The sequence below is a fragment of the Hylobates moloch genome, unplaced genomic scaffold (assembly GCF_009828535.3).
Source record: "Hylobates moloch isolate HMO894 unplaced genomic scaffold, HMol_V3 SCAFFOLD_11, whole genome shotgun sequence".
Taxonomy (NCBI): domain Eukaryota; kingdom Metazoa; phylum Chordata; class Mammalia; order Primates; family Hylobatidae; genus Hylobates; species Hylobates moloch.
In genome coordinates this window covers 102952752-102975995 of record NW_026652286.1, presented here as the reverse complement: position 1 = coordinate 102975995, position 23244 = coordinate 102952752, and the positions used below count along the sequence as shown (strand labels likewise).

At 39.0% G+C, this 23244-nt stretch overlaps 1 protein-coding gene across 8 annotated transcripts in view; it reads left to right on the top strand.

Moving 5' to 3' along the window:
• The window catches only part of ZBTB44 (zinc finger and BTB domain containing 44), an 88889-nt gene that overhangs the window by 53915 nt on the left and 11730 nt on the right, over positions 1 to 23244 (top strand). For 5 of the 8 annotated variants that reach the window (XR_009215529.1, XM_032167902.2, XM_032167900.2 and 2 more), the window contains exons 2-4: positions 649 to 1722; positions 20359 to 20443; positions 23073 to 23236. Coding sequence is in view for 7 of the 8 variants with exons in the window: in XM_032167902.2 (XP_032023793.1) it covers positions 705 to 1722; positions 20359 to 20443; positions 23073 to 23236 (1267 nt within the window). In the remaining variant the exon portion in view is untranslated. The remainder of the gene's footprint in view (positions 1 to 648; positions 1723 to 20358; positions 20444 to 23072; positions 23237 to 23244) is intronic. The other 3 variants (XM_032167901.2, XM_032167899.2, XM_058446285.1) reach the window with 2 other exon arrangements.

Here is a 23244-nt window from a genome sequence, read left to right as displayed (position 1 = left end):
CAGAGATATGATGACAATCAACTAATTATTAAATGTGAAACATTTCAAATACTGTCTGGCACATAGAAGACACTCTACAATTGTCATTATTTACAAACTGTTGCAGCCCTGCAGCTCATTAAAACATTGGTTCACAGGCCAGGCATGGTGGCTCAAGCCTGTAATCCCAGCACTTTGGGAGGCCAAGGCGGGCCTATCACCTAAGGTCAGGAGTTCAAGACCAGCCTGGCCAACATGGTGAAACCCCATCTCTACAAAAATACAAAACTTAGCCATGCATGATGGCGGGTGCCTGTAATCCCAGCTACTCGGGAGGCTGAGGCAGGAGAATTGCTTGAACCCAGGAGGCAGAGGTTGCAGTGAGCTGAGACCGCCCCGCTGCACTCCAGCCTGGGTGACAGAGCGAGACTCTATCTCAAAAACAAAACAAAACAAAACAAAAAACAAAACATTGGTTCACAGACTTTACTGATTGGACAGTTTGGAAGGCAGATAAGGAGAATATATTTCTATACAGTCCCTCTGTTGAAGTTTCTCACTACCATCTTTCAGCTTTTTAATTTAGCACGGTGGCCACATGAAAATGATCTAAATCACATTTTAAACCACTAAAATATCAATTAATGCTTTATTTTATGTATTTTTTAGGACATTTCTGATTCATTTGCATCCTTGAAGAGCATCTGTAGAAGAGGAAGTAAAAGATGGGTGTGAAAACATTTACTCATAGCTCCTCTTCCCACAGCCAGGAAATGCTTGGAAAGCTAAATATGCTGCGAAATGATGGACATTTTTGTGATATCACTATTCGTGTCCAGGACAAAATCTTCCGGGCACATAAGGTGGTACTAGCAGCTTGCAGTGATTTCTTTCGCACCAAACTTGTAGGCCAAGCCGAGGATGAGAACAAGAATGTGTTGGATCTGCATCATGTTACAGTGACTGGCTTTATACCTCTTTTAGAATATGCTTACACAGCCACTCTATCAATTAACACAGAAAATATTATTGATGTTCTAGCAGCAGCCAGCTATATGCAAATGTTCAGTGTTGCCAGCACCTGCTCAGAGTTCATGAAATCAAGCATTTTATGGAATACACCCAACAGCCAACCTGAAAAGGGTCTAGATGCTGGACAAGAAAATAATTCTAACTGCAATTTTACTTCTCGAGATGGGAGCCTTTCTCCCGTGTCCTCAGAGTGCAGTGTGGTAGAAAGAACGATTCCTGTCTGCCGAGAATCCCGGAGAAAGCGCAAAAGCTACATTGTTATGTCTCCTGAAAGTCCTGTAAAGTGTAGCACACAAACAAGCTCACCCCAGGTATTGAATTCTTCAGCTTCCTACTCAGAAAATAGAAACCAACCAGTTGACTCTTCCTTAGCTTTTCCCTGGACTTTTCCTTTTGGAATTGATCGAAGGATTCAGCCTGAGAAAGTTAAGCAAGCAGAAAATACCCGGACTTTAGAATTACCTGGTCCATCTGAGACCAGTAGAAGAATGGCTGATTACGTGACTTGTGAGAGCACAAAAACTACCTTGCCTTTAGGTACCGAAGAAGATGTCCGGGTCAAAGTAGAAAGATTAAGTGACGAGGAGGTCCATGAGGAAGTGTCCCAGCCTGTCAGTGCATCTCAGAGTTCACTGAGTGATCAGCAGACAGTTCCAGGAAGTGAACAAGTCCAAGAGGACCTTCTGATCAGTCCACAGTCTTCCTCTATAGGTATAATGCCTTCTGTGTTTTTCTTGGTGCTATAAAGTCAATTCAAACATTTTTAAGTTCCTGTTAGATAAAAAGTTTTGTGCTCGGTCATATAGGAAATACAAAGAAGAGTAAAACATGATAACTAGATTTGCTTGAGATGCTATTAGCACTATCATTTATTCTTTACAAGTTGCACATTGGGGAAGATAAAAATAATTGAATAATATCTGGTGGGACAAAGGCAGATGCACATACACAAAAAACAGTTAAATCCAGTTTGTGTTTTATTCTTCATTAAAATATGTATTGAAAACTTATCATGTGCCAAGCAAACATTGATGATACATAAAGAAAAACACATAGTCCTTGCAATGAAGAGGTTAATCATCTAATTGGGGAAGCAGATATGTAAGTAAATGATTACAGTGAACTATTAAAAGTGCTCATCTGGAGGTTTGAACAAAGTAGTATGGTTGCAACAAAGAAAGAGCAAGTTACCACTATATATTTGAGTGGGTCTTATGCAATAAGTAAGAGTTTACCCAAGTGTGGGAATGTCATTTCTGTGAAAACATAAAAACGCAGAGCATATATGCAAACACAGAGGTATGGAAGAGCATTGTGTGTTTGGTAAACAGTGAATTCAGTGCAAAATGATGTAGATAAGTACAGATGCCTGGAAGTGTAGGGAATAGTGGGAGATAAGATATAAAGGAGTGGTTGAGCGCAGGCTGTGAAGAGCCTTGAATCCTAGTTTCAGTAGGGGTTGCATTTAAGTGCAGGTAACGGAATCCCTTCTGCAGTAACTTAACTGTAGCAGAGTTTTGTTTATTTTTTCTTTATTATTTATTTATTTGTCTTTTTTCTCTGGCAGTATTTTTGTCTTTTTTTTAAATTCAAATTCTGGGGTACATGTGCAGAATGTTCAGTTTTGTTATGTAGGTATACACATGCCATGGTGGTTTGCTGCACCCATCAACCCTTCATCTACATTAGGTATTTATCCTAATGCTATCTCTCCCCTAGCCCCCCACCCGCCAACAGGCCCCATTGTGTGATGTCCCCCTCCCTTTGTCCATGGGTTCTCATTGTTCAACTCCCACTAATGAGTAAGAACATGTGGTGTTTGGTTTTCTGTCCCTGCGATAGTTTGCAGAGAATGATGGTTTCCAGCTTCATTCATGTCCCTGCAAAGGACATGAACTCATCCTTTTTTATGGCTGCATAGTATTTCATGGTGTATATGTGCCACATTTTCTTTATCCAATCTATCATTGACAGGCATTTTGGGTTGGTTCCAAGTCTTTGCTATTGTGAATAGTGCCACAGTAAACACATGTGCGCATGTGTCTTTATAGTAGAATGATTTATAATCCTTTGGGTATATACCCAGTAATGGGATGGCCGAGTCGAATGGAATTTCTATTTCTAGATTCTTGAGGAATCGCCATGCTGTCTTCCACAATGGTTGAACTAGTTTATAGTCCCACCAACAGTGTAAAAGCATTTCCTATTTCTCCACATCCTCAGCAGCATCTGTTGTTTCCAGACGTTTTAATGATCGCCATTCTAACTGGTGTGAGATGGTATCTCATTAAATTTCCATATGAAATTTAAAGGAGTTTTTCCCAATTCTGTGAAGAAAGTCAATGGTAAATTGATGGGGATAGCACTGAATCTATAAATTACTTTGGGCAATATGGCCATTTTCACGATACTGATTCTTCCTATCCATGAGCATGGAATGTTTTTCCGTTTATTTGTGTCCTCTCTTATTTTCTTGAGCAGTGGTTTGTAGTTCTTGAAGAGGTCTTTCACATCCCTTGTAAGTTATATTCTTAGGTATTTTATTATCTTTGTAGCAATTGTGAATAGGAGTTCACTCATGTTTTGGCTCTCTGTTATTGGTGCATAGGAACGCTTATGATTTTTTATCACAAAGTGTTCAGGAATGAAAGTCCAGGGCTGGTACAGTGAATCTGCGATATAATCAGTGTCCTAGGCAACTTGTATATTTATAATCTGCCATCTTTAGTTTGTTGGTTTCATCCATAAGATGCTCATTTCATCTTCAGCTTTGTATTCTAGAAAGGGGCAATGCTTTGTATCAGGAAAGCACCTATGTTCTCAGAAATCCCTAAAAAACTTCTGCTAGTCTGTGTCACGTAGTCTTTCCTAGCTGCGAAGGAATCTGGGAAGATAATGTATATTAGTTGGGTACCTAAATGCCTTGAACAAAATTAGAGCAAAGTGGATATTGAGTATGCAACTAGCAATGTCTGCCACAAATAGGCCAAGTAAGCTTGGATTTTATCTTAGTGGTAGGAAGTGAGGAGTCTACATTAAAGGGATTAAAAACAAAAACATATGCAGATATTTTAGGAAAACTGTTATTGACATGCAGTGAGTTTGGTTGTACAGAGACAGTCTCAAAGACCAATTGCAGTGCACTTATCTTGGTGTGAATGAAGATTTAAAACCATGTGAAAGAAAATAGATACTACAAGACATTGTAAAGAAAGACTCAGTACCTGATGATACTGAATATGTATATTGAAAGAACAGGAGAGGTTAAAGTACTCTGATGACTAGGAAATAATGGTAACACTTTATTATATTCCACTGATTCTAAGTCACAATTTTTCATATTTTGTTATTTTTGAATCCAGATATGTCTTACAGCTGGCAGTTTTCTGCTGTTGCTTTTTTTCTTCCTTAGTGCTATAGAGAATAATGGCAATCATATGAATTGACAGCATTTTAGCATCTATTAAATGCAGTTAGTGCCGTATGAAAATCAGTGGAAGGTGGTGGGAATCCAGTTTTGAGAGTAAATTATCAAGGTCAATTCTGTGTAAATTGTGCTTGGATGATGATCAAGCAGTGTCATTTCAAAAGCAGTAGAAAAGATAAGAGAGATTCCCAACTTGGGACTTTTCTACTAATAGTGGCAAATTCAATCTCAATAGGAAAAAATAGAAGAGCCAAAACCAAGGGGATACCTTGGGGAATACCTATATTCAGGTTTGGGAAGGGATAGAGGAAAAGCCACTAGTGAATAATAAAGATTTGTCCAAAAGATTGGAGAACCAGGAAGACCATATTAACTTTGTTAGTTTCTTGTGCTTTTACCCTCTGTGTGAGTTTCCCTGGGCTGCTGCAACAAAGTACCACAAACTGAATGGTTTAAAACAAATTTATTCTCTCATAGTCAGAGGCCAGAAGTCGGAACTACAGGTGTTAGCTCCCTTTGAAGGATCTTTCTCTGTTTGAAGATTGTAGGGAAGAATCCTTCCTTGTCTCTTCCAGCCTGTGGCAGCTGCCCACAATCCTTGGTGTTCTTTGGCTTGTAGCTCTAGTATGTGATATTGTACTTTAGTATATGCGTTCGTCTTCACCTGACCTTGCCTGTCTCTCTGTTACGCCACTGGCTTCAAATGTTTCTCTCCGTAAAAGAACGCCAGTCATTGGATTCAGGTCCCACCCTAATCCAGCATGACCTCCTCTTAACTTGATTGCATCTGCAAAGACCCTATTTCCAAATAAGGTCACGTTCGTTGGTAGCAAGGATTAAGATGTACTTTTTTTTTTTTTTTTTTCCACCTTTTAAGTTCTGGGATGCGTGTGCTGAACATGCAAGTTGTGTTTTTGGGTATTTTATTTTCTTTGTAGCAATTGTGAATGGAAGTACACTCATGATTTGGCTCTCTGCTTCTCTATTATTGGCATATAGGAATCCTTGTGATTTTTGCACATTGATTTTGTATCCTGAGACTTCGCTGAAGTTGTTTATCAGCTAATGGAGTTTTGGGGCTGAGACAGTGGGGTTTTCTAAATGTACAATTATGTCATCTGCAAACAGAGACAATTTGACCTTCCCTCTTCTTATTTGAATACCCTTGACTTCCTCTCTTCCTGTTTGAATGCTCTTTCTTTCTCTTGCCTGATTGCTCTGGCCAGAACTTCCAGTACTGTGTTGAATAGGGGTGGTGAGAGAGGGCATCCTTGTCTTGTGCCGGTTTTCAAAGGGAATGCTTTCTGCATTTACTCATTTGGTATGATACTGGCTATGGGTTTGTCATAAATCGCTCTTAATATTTTGAGATATGTCCCATCAGTACCTAGTTTATTGAGAGTTTTTAGCATGAAGGGGTGTTGAATTTATTTTTTATTTTTATTTATTTATTTATTTTTGAGACGGAGTCTCACTCTGTCACCAGGCTGGAGTGCAGTGGTGTGATCTCAGCTCATTCAAGCAATTTTCCTGCCTCAGCCTCCTGAGTAGCTGGGACTACAGACGCATGCTACCACACCCAGCTAATTTTTGTATTTTTAGCAGAGATGGGATTTCACCATGTTGGCCAGGATGGTCTCGATCTCTTGACCTTGTGACCCACTTGCCTCAGCCTCCCAAAGTGCTGGGATTACAGGCGTGAGCCACCATGCCCAGCCAGGGGTGTTGAATTTTATTGAAGGCCTTTTCTGCGTCTGTTGAGATAATCGTGGTTTTTGTCATTGGTTCTGTTTTATGTGATGGATTACGTTTATTGATTTGCATATGTTGAACCAGCCTTGCGTTCCAGGGTTGAAGCCGACTAGATCCTGGTGGATAAGCTTTTTGATATTCTGCGGGATTCAGTTTGCCAGTATTTTATTGAGGACTTTCACATCGATGTTCATCAGGTATATTGGCCTGAAATTTTCTTTTTTTGTTGTTGTTCCTCCGCGAGGTCTTGGAATCAGGATGTTGCTGGCCTCATACAATGAGTTAGGGAGGAGTCTCCATCTTTTTCTGTTGTTAGGAATGGTGCCAGCTTCTCTTCATACCTCTGGTAGAATTCAGCTGTGAATCTGTCTGGACCTAGGCTTTTTTTGGTTGGTAGGCTGTTTCAGGAGAATTTATAGCATGAAGGAGTGTTGAATTTTTATTTTATTTTATTTTTTTTTTTTTGAGGTTCTGCCTCAATTTCAGAACTTATTGGTCTGTTCAGAGATTCGACTTCTTCCTAGTTTAGTCTTGGGAGGGTATATATGTCCAGGAATTTTCGTCTAGATTTTCTAGTTTATTTGCGAAGAGGTGTTTATAGTATTCTCTGATGGTAGTTTGTATTTCTGTGGGAACAGTGATGATATCCCTTTTATCATTTTTTATTGTGTCTATTTGATTATTCTCTCTCTTCTTCATTAATCTGGTTAGCAGTCTATCTATTTTGTTAATCTCTTCAAAACACCAGCTCCTGGATTCATTAACTTTTTGAAGGGTTTTTCGGGTGTCTCTTTCAGTTCTGCTCTGTTCTTAGTTATTTCTTGTCTTCTGCTAGCTTTTGAATTTGTTTGCTCTTGCTTCTCTAGTTCTTTTAATTGTGATGTTAAGGTATGGATTTTACATCTTTCCCACTTTCTGATGTGAGCATTTAGTGCTGTTAAGTTTCGCTCTCAACTGTGCTTTAGCATGTCCCAGAGATTCTGGTACCTTGTCTCTTTGTTCTCATTGGTTTCAGAGAACTTCGTTATTTCTGCCTTAATTTCGTTATTTACCTAGTGGTCATTCAGGAGCAGGTTGTTTAGTTGCCATGTAGTTTTGCAGTTTTGAATGAGTTTCTTTTATTATTATTATTTATTGTACTTTAAGTTCTAGGGAACATGTGCACAACGTGCAGGTTTGTTACATATGTATACACGTGCCATTTTGGTGTGCTGCACCCATTAACTCGTCATTTACATTAGGTGTATCTCCTAATGCTATCCCTCCCCCCTTCCCCAACCCCACAACAGGCCCCAGTGTGTGATGTTCCCCTTCCTTTGTCCAAGCGTTCTCATTGTTCAATTCCCACCTATGAGTGAGAACATGTGGTGTTTGGTTTTTTGTCCTTGCGATAGTTTGCTGAGAATGATGGTTTCCAGCTTCATCCATGTCCCTACAAAGGAAATGAACTCATCCTTTTTTATGGCTGCACAGTATTCCATGGTGTATATGTGCCACATTTTCTTAATCCTGTCTATCATTGATGGACATTTGGGTTGGTTCCAACTCTTTGCTATTGTGAATAGTGCTGCAATAAACATATATGTGCATGTGTCTTTATAGCAGCATGATTTATAATCCTTTAGGTATATACCCAGTAATGGGATGGCTGGGTCAAATGGTATTTCTAGTTCTAGATCCCTGAGGAATCGCCACACTGTCTTCCACAGTGGTTGAACTAGTTTACAGTCCCACCAACAGTGTAAAAGTAAAAGTGTTCCTATTTCTCCACATCCTCTTCAGCACCTGTTGTTTCTGACTTTTTAATGATGGCCATTCTAACTGGTGTGAGATGGTATCTCATTGTGGTTTTGATTTGCATTTCTCTGATGGCCAGTGATGATGAGCATTTTTTCATGTGTGTTGGCTACATGAATGTCTTCTTTAGAGTAGTGTCTGTTCATATCCTTTGCCCACTTTTTGATGAGGTTGTTTTTTTCTTGTAATTTTGTTTGAGTTCTTTGTAGATTCTGGATATGAGCCCTTTGTCAGATGAGTAGATTGTAAAAATTTTCTCCCATTCTATAGGTTGCCTGTTCACTCTGATGGTAGTTTCTTTTGCTGTGCAGAAGCTCTTTAGTTTAATTAGATCCCATTTGTCAATTTTGGCTTTTGTTGCCATTGCTTTTGGTGTTTCAGACATGAAGTCCTTGCCCATGCCTATGACCTGAATGGTACTGCCTAGGTTTTCTTCTGGGGTTTTTATGGTTTTAACATTTAAGTCTTTAATCCATCTTGAATTAATTTTTGTATAAAGTGTAAGGAAGGGATCCAGTTTCAGCTTTCTACATATGGCTAGCCAGTTTTCCCAGCACCATTTATTAAATAGGGAATCCTTTCCCCATTTCTTGTTTTTGTCAGGTTTGTCAAAGATCAGATGGTTGTAGGTGTGTGGTATTATTTCTGATGTCTCTGTTCTGTTCCATTGGTCTGTATCTCTGTTTTGGTACCAGTACCATGCTGTTTTGGTTACTGTAGCCTTGTAGTATAGCTTGAAGTCAGGTAGCGTGATGCCTCCAGCTTTGTTCTTTTGGTTTAGGATTGACTTGGCAATGCAGGCTCTTTTTTGGTTCCATATGAACTTTAAAGTAGTTTTTTCCAATTCTGTGAAGAAAGTCATTGGTAGCTTGATGGGGATGGCATTGAATCTATAAATTACCTTGGGCAGTATGGCCATTTTCACGATATTGATTCTTCCTATCCATGAGCATGGAATGTTCTTCCATTTGTTTGTATCCTCTTTTACTTCATTGAGCAGTGGTTAATAGTTCTCCTTGAAGATGTCCTTCACATCCCTTGTAAGTTGGATTCCTAGGTATTTTATTTTCTTTGAAGCAATTGTGAATGGGGGTTCACTCATGATTTTGCTCTCTGTCTGTTATTGGTGTGTAGGAATGCTTGTGATTTTTGCACATTGATGTTGTATCCTCAGACTTTGCTGAAGTTGCTTATCAGCTTAAGGAGATTTTGGGCTGAGACCATGGGGTTTTGTAAATATACAATCATGTCATCTGCAAATAGGGACAATTTGACTTCCTCTTTTCCTAATCGAATACCCTTTATTTCTTTCTCCTGCCTGATTGCCCTGGCCAGAACTTCAACACTATGTTGAATAGGAGTGGTGAGAAAGGGCATCCCTGTCTTGTGTCAGTTTTCAAAAGGAATGCTTCCAGTTTTTGCCCATTCAGTATGATATTGGCTGTGGATTTGTCATAGATAGCTCTTATTATTTTGAGATACATCCCGTCAATACCTAATTTATTGAGAGTTTTTAGCATGAAGGGCTGTTGAGTTTGTCAAAGGCCTTTTCTGCATCTGTTGAGATAATCATGTGGTTTTTGTCTTTGGTTCTGTTTATATGCTGGATTACATTTATTGATTTGCATATGTTGAACCAGCCTTGCATCCCAGGGATGAAGCCCACTTAATCATGGTGGATAAGCTTTTTGATGTGCTGCTGGATTCAGTTTGCCAGTATTTTATTGAGGATTTTTGCATCGATGTTTATCAGGGATATTGGTCTAAAATTCCCCTTTTTTGTTGTGTCTCTGCCAGGCTTTGGTATCAGGATGATGCTGGCCTCATAAAATGAGTTAGGGTGGATTCCCTCTTTTTCTATTGATTGGAATAGTTTCAGAAGGAATGGTACCAGCTCCTCTTTGTACCTCTGGTAGAGTTTCTTAATCCTGAGTTCTAATTTGATGGCACTGTGGTCTGAGAGGCTGTTTGTTATGATTTCCGTTCTTTTGCATTTGCTGAGGTGTGTTTTACTTCCAATTATGTGGTCTATTTTAGAATAAGTGCTGTGCGGTGCTGAGAAGAATGTATATTCTGTTGATTTGTGGTGGAGAGTTCTATAGCTATCTATTAGGTCTGCTTGGTCCAGAGCTGAGTTCAAGTCCTGAATATCTTTGTTAATTTTCTGTCTCGTTGATCTGTCTAATATTGACAGTGGGGTGTTAAAGTCTCCCACTATTATTGTGTGGGAGTCTAAGTCTCTTTGTAGGTCTCTAAGAACTTGTTTTATGAATCTGGGTGCTCCTGTATTGGATACATATATATTTAGGATAGTTAGCTCTTGTTGCATTGATCTGTTTGCCATTATGTAATGCCCTTCTTTGTCTTTTTTGATCTTTGTTGGTTTAAAGACTGTTTTATCAGAGACTATGATTGCTGCCCCCACTTTTTTTTCTTTCCATTTGCTTGGTAAATATTCCTCCATCCCTTTATTTTGAGTCTGTGTGTGTCTTTGACCCACATGAGATAGGTCTCCTGAACACAGCACACCAATGGGTCTCAACTCTTTATCCAGTTCGCCAGTCTGTGTCTTTTAATTGGGACATTTAGCCCATTTACATTTAAGGTTAATATTGTTATATGCAGTTTGATCCTGTCGTCATGATGCTAGCTGGTTATTTTGCACATTAGTTGATGCAGTTTTTTTATAATGTCATTGGTCTTTGAATTTTGGTGTGTTTTTGCAGTGGCTGGTACCAGTTTTTCCTTTCCATATTTAGTGCTTCCTTCAGGAGCTCTTGTAAGGCAAGTCTGGTGGTTACAAAATCCCTCAGCATTTGCTTGTCTGTAAAGGATTTTATTTCTCCTTCACTTATGAAACTTAGTTTGTCTGGATATGAAATTCTGGGTTGAAAATTATTTTCTTTAAGAATTCGAATATTGGCCCCCATTCTCTGTAGAGAGATCTGCTGTTAGTCTGATGGCTTCCCTTCGTAGGTAACCTGACCTTTCTCTCTGGCTGCCCTTAACATTTTTCCTTCATTTCAACCTTGGAGAATCTGATAATTATGTCTCTTGGGGTTGCTATTCTCGAGGAGTATCTTAGTGGTGTTCTCTGTATTTCCTGAATTTGAATGTTGGCCTGTGTTGCTAGGTTGGGGAAGTTGTCCTGGATAATATTCTGAAGTGTGTTTTCCAACTTGGTTCATCTCTCCCTGTCACTTTCAGGGACCCCAGTCAATCGTAGGTTTGGTCTTTTCACATAGTCCCATATTTCTTGGAGGCTTTGTTTGTTCCTTTTCAATCTTTTTTCCTCTAATCCTGTCTTCATGCCTCATTTCAGTAAGTTGATCTTCATTCTCTGTTATCTTTCTTCCGCTTGATCCGTTCAGCTATTGATACTTGTGTATGCTTTGTGAAGTTCTCATGCTGTGTTTTTTAGCTCTATCAGGTCATTTATGTTCTTCTGTAAACTGGTTATTCTAGTTAGCAGTTCTTATAACCTTTTGTCAAGGTTCTTAGCTTCCTTGCATTGGGTGAGATAGAACATGCTCCGTTAGCGCAGAGGAGTTTGTTATTACCCACCTTCTGAAGCCTGCTTCTGTGGATGTGTCAAATTCATTCTCTGTCCAGTTTTGTGCCCTTGCTGGAGAGGAGTTGCAATCATTTGTTGTGGGGTTGGGGGAGGGGGGAGGGACAGCATTAGGAGATATACCTAATGCTAAATGACGAGTTAATGGGTGCAGGAAATCAACATGGCACATGGATACATATGTAACAAACCTGCACATTGTGCACATGTACCCTAAAACCTAAAGTATAATAATAAAAAAAATTAAAATAAAATAAAATAAAATAAAAAACTGTACAAGATATAGTCAATCCTATAATTTAGAGGTAAATCATAGCAATAAATACTTTTCTTGTTTAAAAAAAAAAAAAAAAGAAGAAGAAGAAGAAGAGCTAGCTTAGTGTCTGCCCAAACAGCCGCCCAGTTTTGTGCTTGAAACCCAGGGCCCTGGTGATGTAGCACACAAGAGAATCTCCTGGTCTGTGGATTGCAAAAACTGTGGGAAAAGCATAGTATCTGGGCCAGATAGCACAGTCCCTCACGGCTTTCCTTGGCTCCTTGCACTTCCTGGGTGAGGCAACGCCCCACCCTGCTTCTGCTTGCCCTCTGTGGGCTGTACCCACTGCCAAACTAGTCCCAGTGAGATGAACAGGGTACCTCATTGGAAATGCAGACACCCGCCTTCTGTGTTGGTCTCACTGGGAGCTGCAGACTGGAGCTATTCCTATTCAGCCATCTTGCCAGCAGCCAAGACATAGTGTCTTTTTGGGGAAAATAATGTCATCCACGGCAGCCACTGACGTTCATATTCCTGAATCGGGGTCAAAATAGTTGTGAAGAATTTACATGAACACACATCCGACAAAATATTTAATTTCAAAAAATCATAGCTATTTGTTGATACAACCAAGTTTTTACTAAACTACCAGAGTCAGTAATTGAAAACACCTTGGTACCTTCTGAGTAACGAACTGCCTACTGAATAATTATAATTTTAATCATTTAAGAAAATAGGAACCCAAATATTAATCTATCTAAATATCTTAAGATATTTAGTTAGGCATGTGAAATAGTCATCCTTTACCACTCCCAAGTATATATAATCAGTTATATATATATCTGTTAAATATCTTCTTAAGATATTAGTTAAGTATCTTCCTAAGATATTTAGTTAGGCATGTGAAATAGTCATCCTTTACCACTCCAAGTATATATAATCAGTTCAGGTTTTGCCTTTATGATAGTTTTGTTTTTGTTTGAGACTGAGTCTTGCTCTGTCACCCAGGCTGGAATGCAGTAGCATGATCTCAGCTCACTACAACCTCTGCCTCCTGGGTTCAAGCAATTCTCCTGCCTCAGCCTCCCAAGTAGCTGGGACTACAGGCACACGCCACCACACCTGGCTAATATTTGTATTTTTAGTAGAGAGGGAGTTTCACCATGTGGGCCAGGTTGGTCTCAAACTCCTGACCTCAGGTGATCCACCCACCTCAGCCTCCCAAAGTGCTGGGACTACAGGCCTGAGCCACTGCACCCAGCCCTTTATGATGTTATTAACAAGAGTTAATAAGTAGAACAAACCTTTCAGTTATATAAGTAGAATCTGTTACCTATATATTATTATAAATGGATTCTATAGAGTGGACATGGGAACCACTCTGAATCAGATAATTCCAATGTGGTTTGTTTCCTGTGTTTTTTTGTTTTGTTGTTGTGGTTTTTTAAGCCAGGATCTTGCCCTGTTGCTCAGGCTGGAGTGCTGTGGTGTGATGTCAGCTCACTGCAACCTCTGCCTCCTGAGTTCAAGTAATTGTCCTGCCTCAGCCTCCCAAGTAGCTAGGATTACAGGCGCCTGCCACCACGCCTGGCTAATTTTTGTATTTTTAGTAGAGACAGGATTTCACCATGTTGGCCAGGCTGGTCTCGAACTCCTGACCTCAAGTGATCGCCTGCCTCAGCCTCCCAGTGTGCTGAGATTACAGGCGTGAGCCACCATGCCCGACTCCAATATGATTTTTTTTCCTTGCTTTCATGGCAGATGTACTAATCACTCTCAACAAACCTATTTTAATTCCAAACTTACATACTGAAACAAAGCCATACAGAAAAAAGGTAAATTCCTTGTGGTATTGAAGGCAGTCAGTAAATTTGAGAGGGAGAAAAGGAAGATGTGCATGGTACTTTTTCCCGATAAGCTCCATAAGAGGATTTAATTTTACTTACTGATTTGTTAAAGAACATCTCTGAGAGGTATCTTGTCTTTCTAGGGATGGAAAATATAATGTTTAGTATATTTTCAAATTTCCAAAATAATAATTTGATTATCCATGAAATTAGTTCAGATAGGATTTTACTTGCTGTTTTAAGTTCCCTTTGTTGCCACTTGCCCATGGAAAGGTTGTAAAATTCAGTATCAACTTGCAGCAAATAAAAGCAATAAATACAACAAATTTAAAGGAGAAAAAAGACGGCTGGTTTTAGGTTGGGCCTTGTTACTTAAAAAGATAACTCCCTAGTCTTTCCTAACCCCATCCGCACTCCTAGGCAAACCACTGTAAATATTAATAGTTGCCTATTCTGGATATTTTATATCAGTGGGATCATGAAATATGTGGGTTTTTTTTCTCACTGGCTTCTGTTTTTACCATAATGTTTTCACAGTTCATCTGTGTTGTACCTTGTAAGGTTTTGAAATTTATTTATTGCTGATAGTTGCATAAGTGATATAACACTATGTGTTTACCTCCACAGTATACATAGAATTCTAAAAGTCTGTTTTAACTCATTTTAGCTTGGAGTGGCTTTCATTTTTAGCTGTTGGTGCATTCAGTAGCCATGGGTGAGGGAAAATAGTTTTGCTTTGCTTTGCATGCTCACTATCCATTGAATTAGGGGATCTAGACATTTTAGAATGTAGAGATGGATTTGTTTTAAGAAGAACCATCTGTTAGATGTATCTTGTACTGCATTTTAGTTCTTTTCAACCAGCTTTTTAAACAAACCTTTGATGGTACTAGAATCAGTCCCAGACAGTGTGGTTTTTATTCTCACCTCACCAAGAGTCCACTCCCTCCTAAAAAGAGTATGGCCTGCCTGATAGTGAGAAGCAAATGTCAGTCTTCTTGGCCTACCCTTATCACAACTCCAGGCATTTTTTTGGCAAGCCTTTGCCTCTAAGCTTTAATATTGTCTGTGCTCTGAATAAGTTCAGAATACTGTAAAATAGATCTTTATGTCCATGGGACCAAGTCTAAATACTGGCGTTTTTCCAGTTTTTTATCCCAGGACAGATTGAAATGTTAATGTTTATTTATCTTTTCTTTAAGGAAAAAACTGAGAATGGGAAGATACTGACAAGTAAACAGTTCTTGCTTAAAATGCAGCATTATCTGGTTCTCTATCCTACATCTGGATTAAAAACGAGTCAGAAGAACCCGGGAATAAGTTGCATAAGTAGACATAAGGGAAAAGCAGAATGCCGTTTGATAGTAAGAGAAAGAAAAAGAAAAGACACACACAGAAATGCTGCACACACACCAGAAGGGATGGAATGGGGAGACCAGAAAGAATGGGGGTGCAATTGGGAATGAATGTAAACACACATAGTCCTGCCTATTTTCAAAAGCCTCAGAGTATATGCAAGTATTAGAACACTGTATAATAATGAGTGTTCTTTATGATTGTGGTGAGTCATCAAGAAACAAAAAGTAAGTTATATTTGGTATCCTTCATTTAAGAAGTCAAGGCAAAACATAACCCTGTCACGAGTTTTCCAGTACAAGTGATTAAATAAAGTTTGGATGCCTTAAAATTTAGTTTTTTAAAACACTTTGTATTTAAGTGGATAACGTACCTGTTTCCTAATGACAGCAATTCAAGTGTTCCAAAGAGGGAAACTTAAGTATTAGATTCCACATTTTCATCAGAAGGAAATTTCATCCCATATGTTCATTAGCAGATGATATTTATTAAATGTTCACATGTATATAGTGGTGTACAAACTGTTACAGTTAGTACATTTTCTTTTTTTTTTTTTTTGAGACGGAGTTTCTCTCGTTACCCAGGCTGAAGTGCAATGGCATGATCTCGGCTCACCGCAACCTCTGCCTCCCAGGTTCAAGCAATTCTCCTGCCTCAGCCTCCCGAGTAGCTGGTATTACAGGCATGTGCCACCACGCCCGACTAATTTTGTATTTTTAGTAGAGACAGGGTTTCTCCCTGTTGGTCAGGCTGGTCTCAAACTCCTGACCTCAGGTGATACACCCGCGTTGGCCTCCCAAAGTGCTGGGATTACAGGCGTGAGCCACCGCACCCGGCCACATTTTCATTTTCACTAAAATATTATAACCAAAAGTTTGTTTGCTATTAAAAGACCGAAATTCTCAGAGGCTCAGATTTGTTCATTTGGTGCAACACAGCTAATTTGTGTTCAGTAAAGAAATTGGCAGAGTTCATTACCTAGCAAGAATAAGCTAGGTTGTTTGAGTCTACTGTCCCACCACAAACAATAAATTTTAAGTTTTTAAAAATTCACTTTTAAACTGTTTGAAAAGCTGAAAAGATGGCCAAGGAACTGCAAGGTTAAATTAGGGGAGAAAACCTGGCTCAGGGAGGTAAGTAGATCATCAGAGCACTAAAATCAGTTTTGCCTTTAAGACATTTGCCAAAACACAAATGGGCTTTGGTTGATCAACTCAAAGAGCAGGAGAAATGAAACTGAAAGCTCAGAGTGTGTAAAAGTTGTAAAGTCTTAGAAAAGTTGCCCCACACATTAAGCAGGGAGCAGGTTTACATTAGAACTAAACCTGCTCCCTGCTTAATGTGTGTATTATAACACGTACCTGATTGGCAATAATTTAAAAATCCAGCAATACCAAGTGTTGGTAAGGATATGGGGCAGCACAACGCTGATATTCTGCTAGCAGTGATGTAAATTTAGTACAATCATTTTGGAAAAGAATTTGGTGGTTTCTAATAAGGTTGAAGATAAATGTGTTCAGCAACCTAGCGGCTCCATTCCTACATATATACCACTTCCATTCCTAAGTATATACGGTGGAGAAAAGCATGCTCATGTGCATTGTCCTTTGGGATTGTACTGTCAGAACTGAACCTGTTCCCTGTCCTCCAAACTCCAGGGGACTGTGGAAAAACCTGCCTTGGCAATGAGCAGACTAGAAACAGAAAAAGAGAGGGAAACACATCCCTGAGAAGTTACTGCCAGACCACTTACAGATTGCTACAGCACAGACTTTGAGTGGGTAGGCCAAGGAATCTCAGTGAATCTCATATAGATCATGCTGGGCAGGAACCTAGCAGAAGCAAACATAAAACTTCTCTGGGAAAGGGCATTATGTATCCTGACCTCAGCAACTCAGTTTCCTGCAAATGATTTTCAAGGGCGATAACCAGTCGAAAAATTACCAGAGCACTCAAGAAAACAAGGCAGAGAGAACCAACAGGAAAAAAAATGTGTTTTTTAAATGCAGCAGAAGTATACTGGCATTGCCACTTGGCGTAGTTTTCAAGCACATATAAAATAAATATGCTTACTGTATTTAACAAAATAAACATGAACAATAATTGCAGAGAACAGTAAACTATAAAAAGTGACATAGCAGATTTAAGGGAGTACCAAATGGGACTTTTAGACAAGAAAAATGATAACCAAAATTAAAATCGCCGTGAACATTTTGGCAGCACATTGCACTCAACAGAAGAGAGAATTAGGAAATTAAAAGATAAACTAGAAGAAATTACTTCAGTGCTACACAGAGAGAGACACAGTGGTGGAAACTGCAGTAGCAAAGAGGAGAAGGGTGTGGAAGACAACAAATGTAGGTTTGATGGAAGCTCTAAAGAGAGAGGAGAGGATGGCTGAGAATTTTCCGGATTTGATGAAAGACACCAGTCCCAAACAGGAATAGTAAAAAGAAACACAGACCTAGATACATTGTAGAGAAAATTCAGGAAAAAAGAAATGTAAAAAGACATTACCTTCAAAAGAATAATGACTTTTTAACACCACCAGAAACCAGTGGGATGATATCCTCAGTATGCTGAAAGAAAATAACTCCCAGTCTAGATTTCTACACAGGGTAAAAATATATTTCAAGAATGAATTATATTTGAAAAATATATAAATGAAATATTATAATTATATTTGAAAATATATAAATGAAATATGTTTTCAAACAAAAAGAATTGATCATCAGCAAATCATTGCCAAAAAAGTTATAAAGAATGGACTTTTAGCAGAAGTAAAGTGAGCATAGATGGGAGGTTTCATTTGCAAGAATGAACAGCAAAGGAAGAGGTAAATATGAGAACATGTATATATGATAATGTCTATGGGGCTTAATCAGAACAAAGAAGTAAAATATCAATATGTAAATGACAGGATGGAAGTGGTGGGAAATGGAGTTAAAGCTTCTAGGATCTTTGTATTATCCAGAAGGAAGTAAAGGTTTTAACTTTAGACTTTGATAAACAAAGTATATCTCTAATTTCTAAGGCAACCAATAAAAAGAAATAGGAAAATATTGTGTAACTTCTAAACAAATAGAAGGGGAGAAATGGAATATTTATTTCCACCTGTATTCAACAAGCTGATTCTCAAATGTATATAGGAATGCAGAAGGCAAAAAATAGCAAGAATGTTCAGAAAGCAAATGAACAAGGTCAGAGAACTTTCTCTACTTGATAGCAACATTTATTATAAAGCTACGGTAACTAAAGATTGGCATTAATACAAGGACAGATAAGCAGATGGAACTAATAGAAAACCCGAAAACAGACTTCTGTATTTATACATGACATATGACAGAGGTGGCACTGCAGAGCGGAGAAGGCAGACCTTTCATGACGTGTTTGGTCACAAAGTCAAATCCAGATGGGTTAAAGAAAAAACAAAGCATAAGGCAAAACATGGTATTTTTCATAAGATAATTTCAGACAGGGAAAGATTTTTTAAAAACAAGACCAAAAAGCCATAACAATGAGAAAAAGATTAATTAAATTAAAATGTTAAACTTTCGGTCATCAAAAGAAGCCATTAGAAAGGGAAAAAAAAAAAAAAAAAAAAAGCCATGGGATGGGGAAAGATATTTGTAGTATGTGTCACTGACCAAGGGCTTATATACAAATTATGAAAAGAACTCTCATGCTGAAAAGGCAGACAACTCCGGCATTTCACCAAAGAGGGAGGAAGGGAGATTCTGTAAATATGTGACACTAGATTCACCTCAGTAATAATAAGGGAAATGCAATTCAAACCACCATGAAATATTGTAACACATACACCAGGTTGGTGGTAATTTTAAAAACCAGTGGTAATAACTTAAAAATCCAGCAATACCAAATATTGGTGAGGATATGGAGCAACACAACTCTGATACGCTAGCAGTGATGTGAATTTAGTACAGTCACTCTGGAAAGAGTTTAGTATTTTCTAATAAGGTTGAAGATAAATGTGTTCAGTGACCTAGCAGTTCCATTCCTACATATATGCCACCTCCATTCCTAAGTCTTTACCATGGAGAAAAGCATGCTCATGCGCATTAAGGATATTCATAGCGGCATTGTTCTTAGCCAAAAACTGTCCATCAAGAGTAAAATGGATAATGATGAATATTATAAACAATGAAAATAAACTTTGGTTACACGTAAAAACGATGAGTCCACAATGTTGGAGGAAAGAAGCAAGACAACAGAAGACATATAGTATGACCCGGTTTATATAAAACAGCCAGACAACACTAAAAAGTATTGTTTATGGCAAACCTTGGCAAACTTTCCTTTAAAGGCAAAATAACTATTTTAGACATAACTGCCACACGGTCTCTGTCACAACCAAAAGCTACTAAACTCTGCCACTGTAGGGCAGAAGCAGCCCTAGTCCAGCCAAAGCTGTGTTCCAGCAAGAACGAATACCTACTTTATGGATACTTGTATTCAAGATAAAATTACTTTTAAAAGTGAGAGAATGGGAGGAGGAAAATGATAACCATAAGAAGCTTTTGGAGAAGGGAGGGGTTTATGATCAGGTAAGGATGAATGGGGACTTCCAGGATGCTGGCAGTGCTTTCGTGTGGCTTGTGTGTAGAGGTTGCCCGGGTGTTCACTTTATCTGTTAAATTCTGTATAAAAGTTGTACAACAAGTTGTATGTCTTAAATAAGTTTAAAAAATTAAAATTTCAGTGTCTTTAAATGGTTAATTATTCAGTTTTATGTGGATTTTTGTTCGCTTTTGAATTGCCCTGCTTGCTTTCTGAAATGTGTCAAAGAAATATTTCTAAACTTAAACAGTAATATAAGACTATTATCTTACATGTGATTTTTTTTTAATCACAAACATTTAAAAATATAGAACACGGCCGGGTGCAGTAGCTCATGCCTGTAATACCAGCACTTTGGGAGGCCGAGGTGGGTGGATCACAAGGTCAGGAGATCGAGACCATCCTGGCTAATACGGTGAAACCCCGTCTCTACTAAAAATACAAAAAATTAGCTGGGTGTGGTGGCGGGCGCCTGTAGCGGGGGGCTGAGGCAGGAGAATGGCGTGAACCCAGGAGGCGGAGCTTGCAGTGAGCCAAGATCGCACCACCGCACTCCAGCCTGGATCGACAGAGCGAGACTCAGTCTCAAAAATATATATATATATATATACACATACATATAGAACACTACTTTGGATTAATAATTCAGGATATGAACACTAGATAATATATGTCAGAGGCTTAGATATAATATAGCTTTCAGTTACAATCTTGGCTTATTCACACCAAAGGATTACAGTTGTCCTCTTTCTCTTATTCACAGGCTCAGTAGATGAAGGCGTTTCTGAGGGGTTGCCTACACTTCAAAGCACGTCTAGCACTAATGCTCCTCCGGATGATGATGACCGGTCAGTACTAACATAGCATTTCGTTACCTCGTAAGGGTTGTGTTCACAACTCCAAATTCAAGCATTTCATCTCAGAGTTGTAGAAGTTTATTACAACCTCACTTCAGTATACTTTTCAAAGTAATGAAGTAGCATCATCACATTATAAATTAGAGCACCTATACGAGGCTTTTTTTTCCCCAGCATTTCCAAAACTACCTAGTCCCATTGCTTTAAATCGTATCTGTATCAAGTGTTGGCAAACTATGAACCACAGGCCAATTCCAGCTTACCACCTTGATTTGTAAATCAAGTATTATGGGAACGCAGCCACGCTCATTTGCTGACATATTGTTTGTGGATGGCAGAGTTGAGTGGTTGAAACAGACTGTATGGTGTGCAGAGTCAGAATGTGTACTGTATGGACTGCTGTGAAAAACATCTGCCAAAGTCTGATCTGTATACCCATAACTCCCTCCCTGCTTGATATTTCCACATAAATGTATAAAGGGCATTTCACATTTAACAAGGCCAAGACAGAACTCTTGATTTCTAACTCCTTGTCTGAATCCTGTTTCTCCGGCCTTTCTCCCATTTCAGTAAGCATCATCATTATCCCCTAATTTCTCAAGCAAAATATCTGAGGATTATTCTTAATCTTTTTTCCTTACCATTCTTTATCTCCCTCGTAGTTAATCCTTAAGTCCTGTCAACTCTGCCTATAAAATATATCCCTGTCTACTTTCCCAATCTGTACTGTAGCCACCCTACTCTAAGTCACCACCATCTTTTGCCTTGACTACTGCAATAGCCTTCAAAGTAGCCTCTGATTGCATTCTTCCCCAATTCTAATCCATTTTCCATGTAGCAGCCAAAATCATCTTTTCTTTTTTAATTAAGTCAGATTATGTCACTGTTTTAAGCTATAGATTCTTAACATTCTTTATTCATACCTAAAATCTGTAGGCCTTGCTATGCCTTCTAAAGCCGTACACGATATGACTTCTGCCTAACTCCTTTCAGACCATTCTCCCTCTTACACTACATTCTAGCCTCATAGACCTTCTTTCACAGTTCCTGGAGTACTCCATATTTGTTCCTGCCTTTGGCCCATTCTGTCACTTTAGGGCCTTTGCCTGAAAAGCTTTCTCTCTCAGTTTTTACAGTGTTGGCTCCAGATTCATGACCTTGAGATCACTGTCTTGGTATCAGTTCTCAAGGAGGCTTTTCCTGACCACCAGTCTCAAGCAGCACCCAATCACTATTAGAGCCTTCTAATTTAATTCTCTGCTCTGATAATTTCCTTGATTATTTATTATCTGTGTCTCACCCACTGAATGTAGACTCCACTGAATGATTGCATTCTTCCTCAGAGAAGGTCCAGGACAATCTTAAAAACTGTATTTGTTGAAAACTTGAAGGATTTAAGGGACTCAAGTTAGGTTTATTTTTCTTGAATAGCTAAACCTGGTAGGGGAGGTTATCAACTGGAATCATTTGTGGATTAATGAAAGCATAAACAAACAGCAGTGTGCCTAGAGTCCTTAATTTCAAGTATTAATCGGGTTGTGTGTTCTGTGTGAGATACTGTGCTGCATGGTAGTAATATAGAGATAAGATATACAGCCCTTTCCCTCAAGGAGCTCAATCAATTTTGGAGGAAGGATAAGTATTGAAGATAGACAAACAGATTATCATAAGTGATCTGCAGAGCTCTATTGCCCTGCATAGGAGGATGCCTGTCTAAACCACTGAGAAATCAAAGGCGGCTTCCAGGAGGAGCATGTGACTTCCTAGCTACATTTTGTAAAATGAGTAGGCATTTGGTATAGGGTATGTTTGGGGAGTATGACAAAAAATGAGGCTAGAAAGGTACAGAGAGCTCAGATCATGAGGAATCTTGTATGCCTTGCTTGCAAAGGGGTTTGATTTTATTCTGAAGATAACAGCCATTGCAGAATTTTAGACAGGAGACTGATTTGATCAGATCACTATGATGCATTGAGAGGGATGGATTAGAGGAGTGTGGAGCTAAATGGAGAGAGTTATTAATTCAGGCTTGTATTAATGAAGGCCTAAATTTAAGAAGTGGTTAGAAGGAAAGGATTGGCGAGATTAAGGACATCAAAGGTAAAATAGTTGATGATATGTTCTGTGGTTGTATGTCATTCTGGGCCAGGCGCGGTGGCTCATGCCCATAATCCCAGCACTTTGGGCGGCCAAGGCAGCCAGATCATCTGAGGTCAGGAGTTGGAGACTAGCCTGGTCAATATGGTGAGACCCCGTCTCTACTAAAATACAAAAATTAGCTGGGCATGGTGGCGGGCACTTGTAGTCCCAACTACTCGGGAGACTGAGGCAGGAGAATCACTTGAACCCGGGAGCGGAGGTTTCAGTGAGCCAAGGTCACGCCACTACACTCCAGCCTGGGCGTCAGAGTGAGACTCCGTCTCAAAAAATAAAAAAAAAGGCATTCTGGACATTAACATTGTTTTTCATATTGTTAAAGTAAAACTTGAAATCTAACAGTTAAACTGTTTCAAAAAGTCTTTAAGTGTTTTATCTTTTTTCATTTAAAATTGACCTATAGCAGTGTTTATTCAGTTTAAAAATCAGAGCCTGGTTGCCTTCTTTGGTCTGTTTTTTTTAGATTGGAAAATGTTCAGTATCCCTACCAACTCTACATTGCTCCTTCCACCAGCAGTACAGAACGACCAAGTCCAAATGGTCCTGACAGACCTTTTCAGTGTCCAACCTGCGGGGTGCGATTCACCCGTATTCAGAACCTAAAGCAGCACATGCTCATCCACTCAGGTAATGTC